This window comes from Cheilinus undulatus, linkage group 17 (genome assembly GCF_018320785.1).
Source record: "Cheilinus undulatus linkage group 17, ASM1832078v1, whole genome shotgun sequence".
Taxonomy (NCBI): Eukaryota; Metazoa; Chordata; class Actinopteri; order Labriformes; family Labridae; genus Cheilinus; species Cheilinus undulatus.
In genome coordinates this window covers 24,045,434-24,066,067 of record NC_054881.1, presented here as the reverse complement: position 1 = coordinate 24,066,067, position 20,634 = coordinate 24,045,434, and the positions used below count along the sequence as shown (strand labels likewise).

Below are 20,634 nucleotides of genomic sequence, written 5' to 3'. Positions count from 1 at the left end.
ATATCCAAACGTCTGAAAAAACCTCCCCATGAGAGCATAAAAACTTTTTAGCGATATTTGAGGTTTTTCAAAATTCAGGTGTTTCCATAACCAGTTTTTTATTGTGCTTTTTAGATTTTGCGCATTTCTACGGTAATGGAAACGCAGCTATTGTTGTAATAATGGATATTCTATACATCAATCTGTTGTCATAAACATGTGCACGTAGACCTGTTATGCTGGGGTTTCGTCAATGACAACAATTAACACTAATGTTTGATTTTTCCAAGTGGGTCCTGGGGGGCTTAGCTTTTCTTAGATACTAGTAGGTGGTTGGGTGGGGAGCTAGGGACCACTGCTCTAGGAAGCAAAAGCTTGAATGATGTCAACTTTGTTTTAAGTGAAACACAGTTTATTTGTGATCCAGAGCGAAAGACCTACACTACGCAATCCACAATCCTATCGTGTCAGAAATGGCTCTGATTGGTGAAACCCACTGTTATCTGTGAATATTGGCAAGCAACGACTGCCCCTACTGAACTTAACAGCTGTCTAATCAGTGGGTGTTAAGTGTTAAGCTCTAAAGTGTCTACCCAAATTCATCAACCAATTAGAAAACTCAGATGCAGTAGCCTGGTTTCAACCTGTAGAGGGCAGTCACCATTGGATATTACTTTAAACACAGTTGCTCAATATTGAGATTTGGACCCAAACAGATCAACAATAATGCTATACAACACACATCCACAGGTTTACAGCTGAAAATAAGTAGTCTGAGGCTCAAGTGATTCTTTAAAAATAATTTAAAAAGTAAACAAGTGGAGTAAATACAGCTTAGCACATCAGGGGAAGTCTAGTCTTCGATATGTAACCACAGACTGTAGTGGTCAGAATGAGGGATTTGTGTTAGTGCTGTAAGCTCTGATTAAATCTTGTCCATTCGTCTGACACTGACAGGTGGTCTCAAAGGAGTAGATCAGTGTGTCAAAGGTGTGACAGCCTTATTTTAACTACCAGCCTAAATATCTTTCTTTTTTTTTTTTTGCCAAATCCAGATTATAGTAAGGCTGATTTTAGAAAGTCTAGATATTAAATAAAATTTCTTGTTTCCAAATCTGATTAAACTATTTTCAGAGTTGGTTTAAATGCAATGCCAACTGGATGTATCTCAGCCCAGATGCTCTGACCCCTCAAATTGGATCTAAAAGAGTCTCCTGGAAAACGAATGATGCAGGAGACTATGACGTCAAATCCAGAGTGGGGGCGAGGCTGTAAGTTTTCAGCAATTGAAAACTGCAATACCAATGATGAGTCTCGTCAACAACTAATGAATGCCATTACTACTACAACAACTGAAAGAAATGATGTTGTCTCTGTCATCTTGTCTTAGCACTTTAACAGTGTAGAGGGTCTAACTTTATGATGTGATGTAGAGGGACTGATCAATTTCAGATGACATTTTTATGTCATGATTTGCTGTCATCTTTTGAATATTATTTAATAAAAATAAGGACAAAATGTTCAAAATATGAATAAAGTGTCTATTCCATTGTTTCCTAAACTTGCATAACCCCTCTTCAGATGTATTGTTACATAAGTAATTCAGTGCTTTTCTTTGTTCTTTCTGATTTTTATACCCTGCTGAAATGCCCTTCACCTGTTTTGTTGTGAGGCTCAAAATGAGTTACTGTCAAACCCGGAGGCATAGAAGACACAAGTACCATCACAAACTGCAAAGTGCCTCACTTTCATGCTCTGTGTGTTATAATTTTCCAGTCGCTTACCTGTTTCAGCTGCGTGATCGTCTCCCGTGTGGTTGCCGTAGCAACAATGGCCTTGTTGCTCCCCGGGCTGAGCTGCAGGGACAGAGAGAGTCCGGACACCAACTGCACCCCAAGCTCTGTCACACTTACTTTATCATCCACCACCGTGATGCTCCTCTCCGCCAGGACCAAAGACGTCAGAGGGGACACCACCTGCAGCAAGTAAAAAAACAGGCTCATCCAAACTGCAAATGGAGATTTATGATTATAGCATGCATTTGCTAAAACCATCACATGCAAGCAAAACACCCAGATATTATGAGTCACCTGTACAGCAGTGGTACCCACAGCCCGTCCCTGCAGCACCATCCCATCCTGCACTCGGGCTACTTCAGGATCTGCTACTTTCAGTGCGCTACGGACAAGGTTGGTGACATCCACCTGATGATGATAGAAAGAGAAATATATCAACTATGACCATAACTAATCTGTATCAAAGCAATAAATGATAAAATTTTCAAAAAAGTAGGCAATATGATTATTGGCAGTATCCAGGTTTAGAGAAATATATATGAGTTAAGAACAATGCAAAAGAATATTGAACATCAGTTTGCTGTACACTTACACACTATATCAAACATTTTTGAAGTGTTTTATTTTTCACACAGAAAGCCTCTGTGTTTGGCATTGTTCAGCAGTGTGAGCTTCAGCTATTTTATACGTGCTCTTCTCATTGTATCTGAACAGCTGTTTGGGTCTGTGAGCTTCATCAGAGGAAACGGGCAACTAAGTTCTAGCAACACTAAAATAAGCAACTCAAGTGACAATGGCCTGCCATTTACTGTGGATAAAGGAGATGATTTTATGGCCCAGAAAATACACAGGGGCATTAGATGGAGACTCAGCAGAAATAAAGAGGGGAATGAAACTTTAGTGGGGATTGGTTTCCTGGAGGAATCCCAATTAACTTACCTGGTGGATCATGTGGGAAAACTGTGAGCTCATGTCAATTCAGGACATTTCTGATTGAGTTTAGCGGCTCACTCACGCCTGCAGCCTGCATCACTCCCCATCCAGAGCTCCCTGCCTTACTGTAACTTGATTTACTTAACTTACTTATTTAATGATAACAAATGTTTAACTGAAAGTAATTAATAAAATCTTATTCCTTTTTAAATGTGACTAAATCTTGACTGAAAATATGAAAGCTAAAACCGTCCTTTGCAAAAATGACTAAAATGTGACAAAAACTAATGACCATTTTTGTTTGAGCCAAGTGGCAACCTCCAGTCCTGAAAAATGAAGCCAATGGGGAAGTGCAAACATTGCAATACGGCGAGTGTCCACTTGAGGCTGGCTGCAGGAACACCAGAAGTCCAGTCTAAACACCTGTTAAAGAGTCTGTTTTTACACTAGAAATAAACCAAATGTGTCTCATTAGCTAGTGTCTTATTGTGCTCTCACTGTACGGGGGGTGAACTGTTTTGTACCACAATCGTTTCAATTATATTGAGGAAAAACCTAACTGTGCACTGATTGGTGCGTCTCATTTTATTGGCAGATAGCTTGACCATTTCTGTCAACCAGAATGCTAGCTAGCTAGCTGACAGGAAGTGGAGCTTAGTGGGCAGGCCATTAGGTTGATCCAAAGTTCAGTTGAGACAGCGATTTCAATGTAGAAGCCGCCACGGATTGGCCTCAAGGGCTGTTTGAGTCCGCCTATTGTAAGCAGATGGCTGACGTCACACAGACGTCCAATATTTTCTTTATTCTATGGTCTGAACACAGAGGCTAAGTTTAAAATAGCTTCCAAAAATAACAGTGTTTCCCTATTTTTTCAAAATTCATTTTAATTTTCCTTCAATGCATCAGGTAACCTTTAATACATTTTTGAATGTTAAAATTCTATTTTTTCTTAACATATGTGGTCAAGATGTACAGACTTCATCGTTCTACTGGTTGCTTGTCGGTTAAGACAAAATTTACCTTCCAATCAGGACCCATGAAGTACTCAACAGGCTCCATCAGAGTTAGCGGGTCCGGCAGCCCATCGTTGTCAACATGGGCGATAAACTGTGTTTGCACCCGGAGGGTAGAGTACTGGTACTGCAGCATGCAGCCCCTGCCCTTCCTCATGTCCTCCTCCTCTTCACTGTCCCACGTGGATCTGAAACACAGAGGTATTTAGACCCAATAAGTCACACACTTTACAAGCACTTTGACCTGACACTGCCCATTTAAGTTGGTGGCAAATGGGAAATGTATGCCATGTGAAAACGACTTGTTTTTCTCCCTCGCAGGTACACACATGAGCAAGCACATCTCCTATGTCTGAGAATATACTTCATCCCTCTCAATTTTCCTTTCTAATTAGCATGCACTGCTTGTTACCAACACTAAACTAGCCAAGCAGCCTTCCTGCATCATCATTTGGGATCACAGAGGTGAGAAGGGTGATGATTTAAAGCCCTATTTTGCAGATGTACAGTGTGTTGTAAAAATTGCCTGTGTGCAAACATATTTTGGTATGTCTGACAAATTCTTGTTAATTATGTGCAAGGTGGAAGGAAGAGCGCAAAGACATTGGATTTAGCTCCTGCTGGAGCAACATGGATCAACAAAAGCATACTGCCATCTCTCATTCCCTTTAAGAGCCAGATGCACCTGAAGGCTTGCACATTTGTATTTACACTGCAGATTTCAGGGCTTTTTCCTAATAAGACTGAGCTTCTCTCCTTTTATTGGGACACTTAACACACACAGGACACTGTATAAAATATGCTGATGGTTGATTTAAGTTGTATTTTGATAAAGAATTCCAACGATTTAAAGAAACTGATCAGAAAGAGTATAACATCATTAATTATCAGAATCAGATATGCTGACAGGATCAGACTTATAATGGTTGGCCGTAAACATGCCCTTGTTTATTTTCTTCTTTTGGAGTCTAGGTTGTATCCTCATGAGGAACTAATTGGTACAATGGCAGTTTGTTCAGAGTCCATCACAACTGTTGGTGGCACATTTAAGAATTTGTAAGAATTATTGTTCTGTTTGGACCCCATTTTGCCTTCAGAACTGGTTTAGTTCTTCATGGCATAGTTTCAACAAGGTGTTGGACTCATTTCTCAGAGATTTTGGTAAATATTGACACGATAGCAACATAGTTTCTGCAGATTTGTCTGCTACACATCCATGATGCAAATCTCCTGTTTTACCACATTCCAAAGGTGCTCTATTGGACTGAGATCTGGTGACTGTGCAGGCCACTGAAGTACAGTGAACTCATTGTCATGTTCAAGAAACCATTTGAGATGACCAGCCCGTCTGGCACTAACAACCATGCCACCTTCAAAGCACCTTAAATACCTTTTCTTTACTACGCTGATGCCTAGTTTAAACTTCTGACTGATTAACTATTTTGTTAACAAACAATTGAAAAGGTGTACCTAGTAAAGTGACTGTATTTCTTTGAGAGCTTGGAGTTAGTCTCCTAGCACTATGAAAAACTTAATATGAATGTATCTGCGCATGCACGGACAATACAACTGTGCTGTATATGTGCTGTCGTACATCCTGTGTGGGACAAGGGAATAGCGTCATGACCTTAACAATACATGTCCTCTTTCTAATATGCCCTCTAAATACCAGGGGTTTACTGTACCACAGACTTTAGCTTTGGACCAGGTTTTAGGTGGTCCCGCAACTTCCACAGGGGCCACAGGAAGTTCGGTCTGCACCATGTACCCCAAAGCAAATCAGTCCCTCTCTAGTCAATGTGTTTTAACAGCTGATGCCACTGTCCACCTATAGAACATGCCAGAAGGGCCTCTGCTCAGCTTAAGTACACACAATGTACAATTATTGCTGAGTGTACTTTCAGTGAAGTCTTACCCAGTGTGTGTCAAGTTGAACAGAGCAGTTGGCCAAAACAGGAAGTCAAACATGGGAACTCAAAAGCAAGTGTTTATTGTCTTAACAATATAAATGAATTGTTACCAAAATTAATGGAAGAAATAAGAAAATGTAGTCTTTTATTTGGATACAAACTAAAATGAAAAATGTATTTGCATTGGTAAAAAAAAAAATACACCTGCATGACAAAACACTTTAGGCTAGGTGTATGAAGTGAAAGGCCCTTAGTTTAAACTCTGTTAAAGCTTTTCTGAGTTGCCAAATGTCACAAAGCTAAAGAAAGTTTTAGGAGTTTTAGGAAAATGCTAACAGTGGGTTTGAAAACGTATTAGTATCGCTATTTTAGTTTGAAATTCTGTAAAGTTTAGCAGTAAATCTCATGCTGTGAGAGAGCAGTGTATTTCTGCTTCTGAATAGATGAACAAACATTGGTAGAATAGGCACGCCGGTAGTCAAGTGGTTAAGGTGTGCATCATGTACGCAGGCGACCCGAGTTCGAATCCAGCCCGTGGCACTATTTCCAGCATGTCTCTCCCTGCTCTCTTCCCTGTTCCCAACTCTATCCACTGTCCTATCAAATAAAGGCCAAAAACAAATCTTTAAAAAAAAACATTTACAGAATAACCTTTTTCTTCTAAATGAGCTGGAGTTGAATTAACCATGTTTCCACAGCTGACTGGTCTATTTGTATGTAACAGGGGTTAAGCTGTAAACCATCCTCAAACCCCTCAGCAATAATCATATAATTATCATAAGCACAGCTGTTCTGTCGTGCACTGCTCTGCAGGTGCGCTGCAGGCCTGCTGTATATTTTTCTACACACGGCTGGCAGTGGACTTCTGTCAAGAGCTCCAGTCCAAATAAACATCATTATTATATAGCCTAAGGTGAGAAGTTAGCATGTGATGGAGATGCTGGATGAATTTTATGAGTGTGACTCAAAACTAGACAGCAAATAACTTTTTCCTACAGTCCTTCTGTCAAATACAAGTGGTTATTAAAAATCTACCTGCCTTCACTCTGCAGAAATAAAGAGTCTTTGACATTACTTTATGTAACATACACGGTTTCGATAAATATTCAGTGACTCTTCACTGCTTTTTCTGGGGTTGCAAGGCTGCATATTTACATCATCTATGAATTTAACTTACAGGTATTAATTCAAATCTGCTACAAAGTAGACAGGGATTGCAGGTCTCTCTCTGCAGCATACCATGCACAAAACACATGGTCAAAATTCCAATAACAGTCAAAACAAAGTGTGTTTTTCTAGTGTTTGTCAAACATGTCTTATTGCACTTAAAATGGAGTTATTATGACATCACATGAAAGTCGAATCTCCTTTGCTGTGGTGGGGCACTCCCAATCTTGTATAGCATAGGTGGCATCATAGGCTTCTAAATTTACTTCTAGTCAGAATAAAACTTGCTCTGCCCTTATGAATTTACCCAAGACCTGCACTCTGTAATCTATTTCTGCCATGTCCAACTGAGGACATGCCATCTGACCATAGAGACAAGGATCTATATCAGAGCAGCTCCTAATTAAGCTCTGAGCTTATTTAATTGATACAATGACAGATGCATTCAAGATCTAATGAGTAACCTATCAATCTATCTGCACCGGGATCCGCTCACCGAGCACACTATTATTGATTTTAAAAATCAATCATGGTCAATATAATTTGGCTTTATAGCCAGAAAATTACAAAAAAAATCTCTTTAATGCCAAAGTGAAAACAGATTTCAAAAAAGTAATGTAAATTAAATAAAAATATGTAATGCAAAATAAGAGACTGCTTAAAGATGCACCCTCTTTGGAGTGACTGACCTGATTCAGCAGAGGTCAGTTGGTGCTAGTAGACTCACAAGTAGTAAAATGGGAATCACCTGAGTGCAGTGAATGTGTCTCAGGTGACTGGGGTATTAATACACCTGTGTCTGGAAGGTCCAGTCACTGGTCAATCAGTATTCCTGGCCACCAAGACACCCATGACTACTCTGAAGGAGTTACAAGCTTCGGCAGCTAAGATGGGAGAGAGTCTGTATACAACAACTGTTGCCTGGGTTCTTCAGCAGTCGAAGCTTTATGGGAGAGTGGCAAAGAGGAAGCCAATGTTGGAGAATGTGGGAGATTCCGTTGACAAGTTGCAGAAAGTCCTTTGGTCTAAATCAATCTTAATTAATCTGCAAGAGAACTATGGCCTGAGAAAATATTTATTTCCAGCACAGAAAGAATGGAATGAAGTAAAATTGCAGTGTCCAGATGTGCAAGCCTGAGTCAGACCTATCCACACAGAATCAGCACTGTGATTGCAGCCAAAGTTGCATCTACTAAATACTGAGTTGAAGGGGGTGAATATTTATTCACTCACTCATCTTACATTACATCTCTTTATTTAATGGACATTGACTTCGTAGAAATCTGTTTTTACTTGACATTTAAGAGGTTTTTTGTAATGTTTTTGGTCAATAAAGCCAAATTATATTGAACATGATTGATTTATGAAAGCAATAAAAGGGTAAAATAAGGGGTTGAATATTTTAAAAGGCACTGTATATCAAAGCAGACATGGCATAGATAATTACTTGTTTGCTGAGTTCATGCCAGCTGTTTCATTCCCCACATCTCTGACCTAGTATCTGCTCATGTCTGCAGCTGGGTATTGAATGTTTGGGGGAAATGAAGCCCAACAGGAGAAAAGTCCATCAGTCAGCTATCATCATTAGTATTGAGTGTAAAATAATGACTTTACTGTAAGTATTGAGTGTAATCCCACTAACCTTTATCTGCAGGGCAATTATGGTGCATCACCAACCCACTAACACCAAACACAGATGTGATGTTCCTATGAATATCACCACATGTGATGTTTCGGGCCTAAGCCCTTCATCAGACAATGAGATACAGGGAATACACCTCCATATATGTATGAACTGGATCACCTGACAAGTCATGTGACAAAATAACGTCGGTGAAAGGAAAAACATACCAAGAACTATATACACATCTGCAAGTCACATATTTTTTGGACAATTGTACCCTATTAGATCTCAGTCTATGATCAAAGATTTTGAAGTGAGTCTAAAATACCTCAACATGGGTGAGAACCATCTTCATCATAGTGACATGCAAAGGATATATAGAAAAAGTAGTAGTGAATGACCCCTGTCAATTAAAGACAAGTGATAATCACAACGCAATAACCATATAAAAATATAAAAATATTCATACTACAGGTAGTGTCTAAATGTAAATATCTATCTCACAGTAAATGGAAAACAGACAATGTACACATTTCAGTCATTGACTGGGGGAATGACATCCACACAAACAATAGGACCAGAGAAGCATATCAACAACATCCTTAAAGTTATTAGAGAAAAGGCCTAAGATCAAAGTCCTCATTGAGCCCCCTTGGGGACAGTGTGTCCAATGTATAACATTGCGTGCCATCAAACTTTTATGATGTTCCTATGAATAAACAGTGCTGTACAGCTGATCACTTATGAATACATGAAGGTGCAGCAGGATTTCTTGTTTGGCTTATTCAACTCAAGACAGATGCCTTTTGGTTTTATCTATCCCTAAAAATGCTCCTCACTGATTGCTTACTAGTGAAACTATAGTTATAGCTCATGTAATATGATAGAAAACACCAGGTGTTCCTTACATTTAGTACATTTCTCAGTCTAACAATCTCTTTATTCTTGTTTGACAGAAAATTTCTGCATGAAACAGTTTTACCAGAGGTGTAAACTCAGTGCACATAACATAACTTTTCTGACTTTGAATGGCACATCCCTGAGACTGAAGATTAAAAAGGGAAATCACAGGACGGGATGCAGCAACTCAACCCTTCATTTTCTGACAACAGATAAAAATTGAATTGATCTGACAGGGAAAGGTGCCTTTGGTGGTTCAGACCAGCACACACATCTCAGATAGTATCTTGAAATATCACAAATTCTGGGAGTGGAAACATAAGCACCAACATGCAAAACTCTGGGCTCAAAACTTGCATATGGACTCAAAATAACTTCAATTTGCTCTAGGTAAAGTTAGCTAATAGCAAAGGGTCATTTAGTTTTTGTTATAACATGAAGCCATAAGAACCCTCATTAAAGTCAGTGTGGGTACAAAGTTGTTGTATCAAAGATAAAGTTACCCTTGACTCTGACTTGAAATATAATACACAACAGGCCATGTGTGATCATAATGCCTATAAAAATGTTACAACTAGAACTAGCAATGTGTAATTATTCTTAAATGTAGGCAGGATAAGGCACAGGCACTACTCCTGTCATAGAAGCAGATGTTGTGTTTTCAATTCACCAACAGTGGGTCCTGACTATTCAGTGAAAAACCAGTGCATCAAATAAAGCCTTTTTGAGAGTAGAGCTTGTACTCCTGGTTGAATAATTGCTAGTGCTGACAGGTGGATTACTGTAAAACTCATTAAACATCAAGTCATCACTGATAAAACTGTTTCAATCTTAATTGTCTTTTGGGTTGTTTTAATAGCTGTAGGGATGAGAACCAAAAGACACTCATGTTCTCTCATGTTTTTAAAAGATTAAGATTTGAAAATATTCTAGTGTGTAGCTAGCCTTAGGATTTGGTCAGAGCCAAAAAGACGAAATAAAGTTTGTTTTACCTTTTCTTAAACTTTGGTGGTTTCTACATTTTTCAAGAAAATGTTCCAAAGTCACTATATGCATGCTATGTGACAAGTAGTAAAACAACATAAAGGGTATGCATGTGATGTGACAGTCGGTGTGAGTCACTGCAGCTCCAGCTGCTGAGTGGCAGAGAGCACAAACTGGTTACAGAAATCAGTCAGAAGAAAACAGATCTACTGCAGCTGAAAAGTTCAAAATATGGAGATTAATCACTCTAATTTCCCTCCCAATTATTTTGATAAGGAAAAAAATTAAGACCTCAAATTTAAGTTGATCAACCATACGGTCTCAAATTACTGCAATTGAGCAGGGTTTTTTGTGTACTTGTACTTTTTTGAGTGCATTTTTAAATCAGTACTTTTACTTCTACCTAAGTAAATTTTAACCGAACTAACACATTTACTTGAGTACTATACTCTTGCACTTTTCACACCTCTTTTGATTACACTATAGCACATGTTGAGAATGACTCCACACATCTGGGCTCAGCAAAAACTGGAGTGTTGATATCTCAGGGTCAAACATTTCAGAGTTGATTTAACTCCAAAAGTTTATTTTAACTCCATTCTGAGTGAAATGGTCTTCAGTTGACAGTGTTCATCCACCAGTGTTAATTCAACTCTGTAAGGAGTCAAGCTCCGACCACTGCAATCTCAAATCTGGAGAGATATGTGGGCAAAGTTTCCCATAATGCCCCTGGGCAGTGTCTAGATGTGTTTATATTTGTTGTGTTGTGTTTTGATGTTGCCTGTTGTACAGTGGTCCCTGCTGGGGTTCTTCTGCTTATGTCTCTGGTGGGTTTTTGTTTTTCTTGATGTGAGACACATTTGCATCATGAGTGACGTTATCCACCGAGTTAGAGTTCCTGCCTGTGACTTTAGGTGTTCCAACAAGCGTTACAGTGCTTATTCTTCATCAGTGTGCCTTGCTATGAGGTCGACTCTCTGCTTTGTTCTTTCTAGAGGAGACCCACTTTGACACTGATTTTCAAGGGTTACTGCAGCTCTGTCATACTGTAGAATAGTTAACACTTTGGAAAGTGTAGTTTAACTATATGTAGCATGGATCAGTATAAACACTTTAAAAGTGTTGAATTTAACTCTATTTGAGTTTAATTAACTCTTGCCACTTTTTTACTCTATCATAGAGTTGGGACTTTAGCAGAGCAACCTGGTTGAAGATCCCTTCTCTTGTTGTTTATGCAAATAAAGAAAGATACAGTTTTACTGTATAAGCTCCTCAGTACTCAGACTTAAAGCAAACTTTGAATAAATTACTTTTTACTTGTACTCTAGTAAACTTATAGGCCAGTACATTTGCCTTACTCAAGAAAATTTTAACCTGAGTAGCTGTACTTTTACTAAGTTACAATTCCTGTGTATTTTTCCACAGTATCCAGAGTATCTGATGACAACTAATTAAAGCTCTAAATATAATCCTGCAATGTCCTATCACAGTTGGTTTTATAGGGAAAAAGACGTAGGTCCAGGTTTACACTTAACAATCTCGGTGGTAGATCCACAAAGATTTTGTGTGCCACATCAATAACACTAACTTTAGAACAAGATTTGCAGCCACTAATAACTCCTCTTTTGCACCATATCCAAGAAAGAATTTTTTCTCATCATATGCTGACGTAAACACGCCTTACAATTTTGTCCCCTGAGCAACTCTGCACATTATTTGCCTCAGACCGAGTCAAACATCTGTGGCTTTGTACCCAGATCACCAACACCCCAATGACAGAATGAGACGAAGCAAAGCATATACTTGCTGGCACATTCAGTAATTATTAGATGATTCTGTGTGACTAAGAAACTGGACAAAAGGAAAACATATAGTGACCACACTTGTGTCTATGTCGTTGTTACAATTTCACAGAAAACACATTATTATACAAACTAGTATGTTTGGAAATCATCTAAATAAAAAGCTTATCTTAGGACATACAGAAACAATGGACTTAAGTGGTGATAGAAGAAGCAAGAGGGGGAGAGCGAAATAGCACTGCTTTGATACCTGGTTTCATTTGCTTCTAAATTGCACCACTTTTACCACCTGCTGAAGTTAGTGCTGGCCTTTGTGGATGAGTTGCTATTTATAATTAGGCTTATTTGCATTAGAGGGGAGTGATTTTGTGCTGATTTTTAAAATATTTTTTCATTCACATACATGTAGATGGGACAAGGTGCTGTTTGCTCAGTTGAGCAGTTTGTGTGCATTTTTTATTTTTTATTTTTTTTTGCAGTATGTGCCAGTTTCCCCTTCGCATGTACTCTGTGGTTTAGATGCTTTTGTTGCATTTGCACAGCTAAAAAAACATGCAAAAAGCTGCGTTATTCTTTGGTGGATCTGCCCCTAAGAGCAATCTTTTCACAGAAAAGCTAAAGTGAGATAAATAAATGATTCAGTGTGATGATAATTCAGTATCACATCCATCACTAATGAACCAGGCTGATGTGTGCCTTAAGGCTCTGCTTTGTGCACTTGAAATCACGTCCATCTAATGTCAGGAAACTCAATCTGGCCACATATTAATGTCAGCTGTCCGCCGTGACTTTAGTATGGATCTCTGCCAAGTCCATATAACCACAATTAATGCAGATATCAGTCTGATTTTTCTCCCATTTTCATCTGTTCCTCATTGATCAGACAGTCTTGTTTCAGAATTTTTTGCCACTCAGCCTGGCTAAGCAGTCATGTGGCTGATTGAAAGTCACATCAGTGCATACTCTATATATAATGTAATAATGACAAAAATCAGTAAAGTTATGGGAGAATCCTACAGCAGTGAATGCAGAGCAATGTTTCATACATAACAGATCCAGTCTTACCTCCTGTTTCCTGTAGTAATAGGGACCCTCCAGCCCTTTATCTGGCTCAGCTCAGGATCTGCAACATCCATGAGCAGGGGCAGGCGCGGCATCCACACACTCATCTCCAGCTGGGCACTTAGAAATCCGTAAGTGAAGTTAAGCATCACCTTGCTCCTGCCCTTTTTTTCCATCCCGTTAACAAAGATGTAATCACAGCGCTCTGAAACCTTCACAGTACAAACAAAGGCACAGAGAGAGAGCGATGGTGACTGAGCATCTTCTGGGTAAGAATCTAAGGAAGCACAAACATAAATGCTGGAAAAAAAATCTAAACACAGGAAAGAAAGTTATTTGGGAGTTCAGAAGTTTTGATTCACTTTAAAATAAATGCACTGAAATTGGTCCTGAGCTGCTGTCAAGTGATTTGAACAATACTTCTTCAGTTTAAAGCCCAGTAGAAAATAAGTAAGAACGTTTGGTAAAAACTGACAAAAAGGAGTGGGGAGAGGAAAGGAGAGGTACCAAGACAAATAAGCTACAAACCACACAGACATACACTTTATATTCATTTTACTCCTCTTCCAAAGTGTGGCCGGGGAGTCGCACAATGTTTCTGTTTACGTCATGTAAATTCAAGGCTGCGGTCTCTATGAAACAAGAGCAGAATATAAATCAGCTCAGCCTTACACCTCTTCCTGGAGAGCTTATGCTGCAGGTGGGAGCTCTGCAGTCCCTACCAGTCAGCGCAATGAGGTGAGACACAGCAGTTGGTGTGTTTTATTTAAGATTGGAGGCCTATCTCCACCGCCGCCTCACTTATCTTTGGAAACCAGTGGCTCCACAGAGGTAATTGGAGGGCACTAGACTGGAGAATAGAGTGAAGCTCTGGAAAGAGGGAAGGTAAAAGGACGGAGGCGGAAAAAGTGAGGAAAATGCAGAGGGAGGAATGACTTCCAAGGTAAGTCAACTCGAACTTCTGTGAAAATGTGGACTGGGGGACCAGACTGTGAAGACGTTTTTTTCAAGAATTTAAAGTGGTCTAGACTAAAATCTCTGATGTTTGGGGGAGCTTTTGAAAAAGCTAGATAGACTTAAAGAGCACTAGACAGATAAACTCTGTAAGGGTTTAAATCACCAATGGAAAAAAAAATAAAGTAAATGAAAAATTTTATAAAGTCTTCACCCTATTTATTCAGTTCTGTCTGCATACTTGTGCAGGAATCATGCAGATTAAGAGTTTTGCGCACTGTGTTCACTTTATTAGGTACACCTGTTCAATTGCTTACAAAAATATTCATATAACAACAAAATGCAAGCTAGGTATTTAGGCATGTAAACACGTCAAATAAGATGTGCTGAAGCTTAAATCAAGCATCAGAACTGAGAAAAAAAAGTGATTTAAGAGACTACAGCCTAGTTTTTGCTTTTGCATTGAGTCTAGGCTGGTAGGCCCAAGGTTATTATAGTAAACTAAAACTAATTAAATAACTAAAACTAAGATTCAAAAAATAATTTTAGTTAACTGAAACTAAATCAAAACTAAGCTTTACTGAAAAAAAACGAAAATTAACTAAAACAGTATAGTGCACTTACAAAACTAACGAAAATAAAAATTAAAATAGAGGCAAAATGTCCTTAGTTTTAGTCTTTGACAACCCTATTAACTGGCACCTACACTAGAGTCTGGGGAGAGTAAAATTGGTTAAGACTTCATACAGTGGCAGTTTTATGTCTGGAGTTGTATTCAAACATCATCTTTAAACAAATAAAATCAAAAGTGAAGAGTAGCCTGTTTGAATATGTTTTTTAAAAAGTATGATGTTCACTCAGCCCCGACATGTACCGAAGAAACCACTAACACTACAACTAATAAAAACAAAACTGAAACAAAGCATTTTTTGCAAAAACAAAAACTAAACTAAACTAACAAACCAGCAGTAATAACTAATAAAAACTAAACTGAAATTGAAAAAAGAAAGTGAAAATGAAATAAAAATAAAAACTATTGAAAAATCCAAAACTATTACAACCTTGGGTAGGCCATATACTTTTGTTTTGGTGTTTCCAGGTCACTCACAATATTCTGCCAGAAAACCACCAGGCAGTGCATTTTTATGCCAGTTCATGGTCCCGTGTCACAATTCCTGCTTGTTTGGTTACATGAAACCATGGTTGAAACCAAGTATATTATGTTGGAGTAGGAGCTGATAAACATTGAGTAATATTACCACTGTTTTTGCAAAGAAGCAAAGAAAGGAGATTAAGGAGATGGAAAGTACAGTTGCTTAAATATCTGAGGGAGAAAACAGAATGCTTTGCTCTAGATTGGTCAAAGTTTAATATGAAGGCATTTTGAGTTAAATATACCAATTTTTTCCTTTCAACTTGATGTAGCACTTTGTACGAAAAAGTAGTATTCTGGGGTTTATAGTTTTCATTTTCAATTGCACTTAAAAAATCTGACTGTAAAGACTGCAAATTTAAAAAGAAATTCAAATTATAGTGGAAAAAAAAGGTCATTTAGCAAATGAAAGATGACAACTCTGGATTGGTCCACATAAGTTAACACCCAGGGCTGTAGTTCAAGCAGGCCACAGAGTTAGTTGAGATCAGCTGATCAGCTCACGTAAGCCCTCATCAGTTGACAGCAAGCTGATTCACTTCTAAGCAAGCTATTTTCAATATTTCCTATATTTCCTACAACTGCTCTAGCCTAGCTTTTCTCTGCTGCTCCCTCTGCAAGCTCCTTCTCCACCCCAGCTTCTCCTTTATTCTGCTTCTGACTTAATCATTGCCATTCTGCTGTCATTGATGCCTTCTCTGCTCTGGGTTTTTTTGCTGCTTCTCGCCCTGCCTCAGGCTTTCCTTACAGGGAGAGGAAGGCAGAAATGCGTGCTGTTCCCGCTTGATACTTTGCACGCAGGCTTGTGGAGGGGTAGGGGAAACCTGGAACAGCCACCCCACCTGATATAAATAACAGGAATAATTGCAAATTTATAGCTGCTAGATTTGATTAGAGTCAGATTTGTTTAGAGGAAAATAATCAGAGAAAAGTCATTATTGTTCTTGCATAAAGCATGAGGCCAAAAAGAAGACCTATGGATTCTTGACAAGATTGTGCTTTTTTCTCATAAAACTTCTTTATGTGATTTTAAGTCAATGGGGACCAAAAAATGAAAAAAATTTTGAATGTAGATTTAAAAGGTTCAAAAGTGCATTGGGATCCTTGTCTTTCCATTCTTACAGTCAGTGTTATGTTTACATGCAGCTAAATCTTGAGCTTATGGACTGTATGTGAGTCAAATCCATCAAAAAGATTCACCAGTGATGTGGTTATATTTTGAATGGTTAAGCCTTATAATCATCCAGTTGCTGACATTGCTCTCAGAGGGACCAGTCACCACAGGAAGTGTATTAGACTTTTCAGAGACAGAATAATAACTGGATTTAGTTCCTCAACTGACACAGAAAATCATTACAAACGCACTCTCTTGAGCTTACACTTCCTCACACTCACAAAGCCAGCAGCTGCCATGTCATTTAATGGAAAACACTATTATTCCTTTTCTCCTCTGCTTTTCTCTCCTCTGTGCTTCTACTGCCCCACTAACATGGATCCATTACACAAAGGTCAAAGAGCCGTGCTTATGGACTGAGTGCTTGGATCATGAGCTCAGTCTCTAGTGCCATATGGAAAAGGCTGTTTTTATCCACTATACTTTAACAGAGACACGTGCCGCTCGCACAGAAAATGTTGAAACTAAGGGATGATACTAGCCCACCAAACTTTTGTTCATTTTTTTAATGTCTCCATATTAATATTAATGAGTGTCAAACATTCAGCTAAAGTGCTCTGCATGCAAATTAGGATCAATAATTAATTCTCATTTCTTACCAGAATTAAAACTGAGAGATAACTCATAAAGTTCTCCATCCAAGAAAAAAAAAAAAAATTCCAGATGGACCTTTAATGAATCATGAAAAAATAACACACACCTGGGAACTGTCTTGATGACCTTGGTTTAACTAGGCCCATCATTAGAATGCCTTTTTAGTAGTTCTTTCTGTTTCCTGTTTCATTTTGTGATTTCATCTGTATCCCCTGTGTGTATTTTTATTTTAATCTCAGCTCTTGTAGGCTGGCAAATGAAACAATTTCAAGTCAGTCTTTAGTTTAGATTTGCTCCCTCTGACTATCAGGGGGGTGTGTCCTGAGTTGAGGTTCATCACAAATTATTACTTGTCCCAATAAACCTCAAGTGTTTGGTGTCAAAACAAATATTTTACTTCTCCCTATTACAACAGAGCTTTGTGGATCTTAAACTGTAAATATCAAACATATTTAATACTAATGATTCAAAGTCGGGCTGCCTCTATGGGGAAATGAGAGCAGGCAGGCTGGGTTGCAGATGTTATGTGCCTTTACAGCTCACAAACATAAACACAACCTTCATCTCAACCAGGATTTCATCTGTATTATTTGCCTCTTATTTTTCATTTTTGCTTCAACTGTAAATAAACACCCTGACAACCAACCGAGGTCTTCCATGTCACTCTTCTGAAGTCATGCTTGATCACGCAAGTTTCTGTGTGATCTTGCATGTAGTGATTCTTCTTTGTGAGGTCGCTACTACACACAGCAGGTGTGTGGTCTCATGGTAGAGCTTGTTTAGCAGAGTTGTCCAGTGCAGTGTTTTCCGAACTTTTTTCTTCTGATGACCCATTTTTTACAAGGTGCAAGCCATGGCAACTCTGGTCCTGACCTCTGTTTTATAAGCCTGGAAAACACCACTTAACATCCGTCACATAGGCTTTCTTCGATTGCTTAACCCCTTGGGCCTACAGCAAGTGCCTGGTCTAAAATAATGGGTTTCTTTTTTATCCATAACTTAGCTCTTTTGCGATCCAGTGTCTGGTAGAGCCTTATTTTGCGTTATAATATGGTGGAGAGGGTTAGTGTTATAGGGTCGAATCCCCCATGTGGTTATAATGATTACTGAAGAAATAAATGTCATATTGAATACTGTAGCATCTGGGATTTAAACCCCCTTTCTCCTGCAACAAAGTTAGTGATGTAAATCACTAAGCTATCCAACCACCAACTGTTTGTATTTTTTTGTTTTTCACTGCTCATTATCAGTTGGGCTTCTATTTATACTGTTTTTTATTGTTGGCTTAATGGATGTAGGTGATCCTGCCGACTGCAAGACAAACTGCCCTTCACAGGGAAAATAAGACAACCTTGAACCTTGAAGTAGATATAATAGCTCACCTGCAGTACATCCTCCTCTGTAGACTTGCAGGTGGTGTAATTACTGACATCAGTGACGGAGCCATCGGCCTCTACAGCGAGAGTTTTCACAGGGACAGACACCATTTTACCCGTCAGCACCGCAGTGTTCAAGATATCAGAGTTCTGTGCAAGAAGAAAGGAGGATAAAAGTCACGTTAGACACTGCCATGTCCAGTGAACTGAGGATTTAGATGTAGGTGAGAAAAAAAACAACAACAGTGGAGGTTAATTTTCAGATTGAAGATGAGAGCTTGAGTTGAACCTTTCATACATTACCTGCTGAATATTAAATGGAATAAAACATAGTCCCCAAAAATGTGTGAAGTTTCAACAATTATAAGGCATTAAGTCCATCTAACAGGTCATTTCATCTTCACGCACAAACATATATTAGGCTAGTTGAGGCCAAAGAAAGCTTTGCAAGTAGCTCGCAAGGTGAACAAGGAAGGGCCCTTTTCACAATTTCCTCACTTATGATGTGAAATCATCCATGAAACCAACAAAACAAGGTTTACTTTTTAGCAAATACACCTCAATGCTAACCTTGCAAAGCAGATGGATTCACAATTTATTAATCAACACATGGAAAAAAAAGCATTTCTGAGAAAATAAACCAATCAAATCTCTGTTATGATACTTTAAATGATCCATAGGCTACTGTGGCTGATAGATTTGCCAAATTTACCTCAGAGTGAACAAAAAACATCATTTAACTGACTATTGACTTTCAATACTAGTGATATCATCAGCCCACATATTTGCCCCACCAAAATTAAACCCAACCAGGCAAGAGATGAAAAACTTTCCAATGGCCTAAATCCAAAATTCAGTCACATGTGGATCTCAGTGTTTTCACATGTTTACAGCAACCATATTCCAACATATCTAGTGTCTTAATACACAAATTTTGGATTTCACTTTACAGGGTCTTTAAGGACTTTCACAAAACTCCCACAATGACATTTTTGGCCTTATATATGGCTTACACTTTGTTTGCCATTTGTGTTGCCTCCAATCAGGCTTTCTTTTGCCTCCAGCTTCTACAATGCTGTCATTGTGACATTGGCGTGAAAAGGGTCTATACAGTAAACCAATGATCCAATTTCGTGGATGAAATTCACATATTGACGATACAGGGAGGAAGCAGAAAAAACTCACAATGAAGCCACAACACAAGTTGTCTTTGATGCTAAGTAGAGTATATTTTTCCTTTCAGAGGAGCTGAAACATGATCCTGAAGACATACTGTAATAGATCTGAGCTATAAGTTAATTGGAGCGTCATTATATTATTCAGCATGTCATTTTAACTGTAGCCTAAAAGCACAAACAAGAAATATCACCTTTACTTTAACAGTTAAGTTCATAGAACAAGGATTAATTTTAAATCACCCCACAGCAGCTTGTTTGACACCCTCTTGACTTTAAATTATACGGTTCAATCATCCCTGTTCAGAAGGAGGCAGGGGTGACAGGCAGAGGGTGGTGGTAGCAGGCCTGATGGGGATTAAAACGCTTACAGATGTGCCAAAAAAATCAGTGCATGTCTGTCCCTGACAAACCCACACACCTGGAGGAAAATATCATCTACTAAATTGTAGTGTCCGTACAGTAGATCACCTCTCAAACACCTTAACCTGATTACATTTCTAATCCTGCAATCCATTTTCCGACCTTGTACCGTACATCACTTTCCGTGTTAAGCAGTAGCTTAACTCTCCAATATCCAACAAGTTGCCATCAAGCCTGATGAAGGTTTATTTTTAGGCTTTAACTCCTTGCACATGGATTTAAAACTACTTTCAAGTTAATAAGATCTCTCATACAGACTTTCTAATCTATTAAAGGTAGCAGCAGTGAGTCTGTAGTGAACTCTGGCTGATCAGTGTTCTTCTTTTTTTCCCCGCCCACTGATGCTTGTTGACTAAAGCACCAGGCAGATGTTTCCCGGCAGCTTTATATTCTGCACTCTGTTGGCTTGACAGCTGCTGACCGCAATTCCAAAAGGACACACTCCAGTTCAAACTGCTACACTGACCCAAACATAAGCCACGGGATCACGGGGGTAGACACAAAATCAGAGAGCAAATATCAGCGCTGCAGCGGTGCTGGCAGAGGCACACTGAAGGATGCTGACGTCCAATGTTTCCACAAGCTCTGCAGTAATCTCACGGCGGTGATCAAGTT

At 38.8% G+C, this 20,634-nt stretch overlaps 1 protein-coding gene across 1 annotated transcript in view; it reads right to left on the bottom strand.

Moving 5' to 3' along the window:
- The window catches only part of LOC121525517 (transmembrane protein 132D-like), a 64,234-nt gene that overhangs the window by 5,676 nt on the left and 37,924 nt on the right, over window positions 1–20,634 (bottom strand). The window contains exons 5-9 of the mRNA XM_041811552.1: window positions 18,428–18,571; window positions 13,174–13,382; window positions 3,729–3,909; window positions 2,070–2,183; window positions 1,764–1,955 (exon numbers count right to left, since the gene is read on the bottom strand). Coding sequence (XP_041667486.1) covers window positions 1,764–1,955; window positions 2,070–2,183; window positions 3,729–3,909; window positions 13,174–13,382; window positions 18,428–18,571 — 840 coding nt within the window. The remainder of the gene's footprint in view (window positions 1–1,763; window positions 1,956–2,069; window positions 2,184–3,728; window positions 3,910–13,173; window positions 13,383–18,427; window positions 18,572–20,634) is intronic.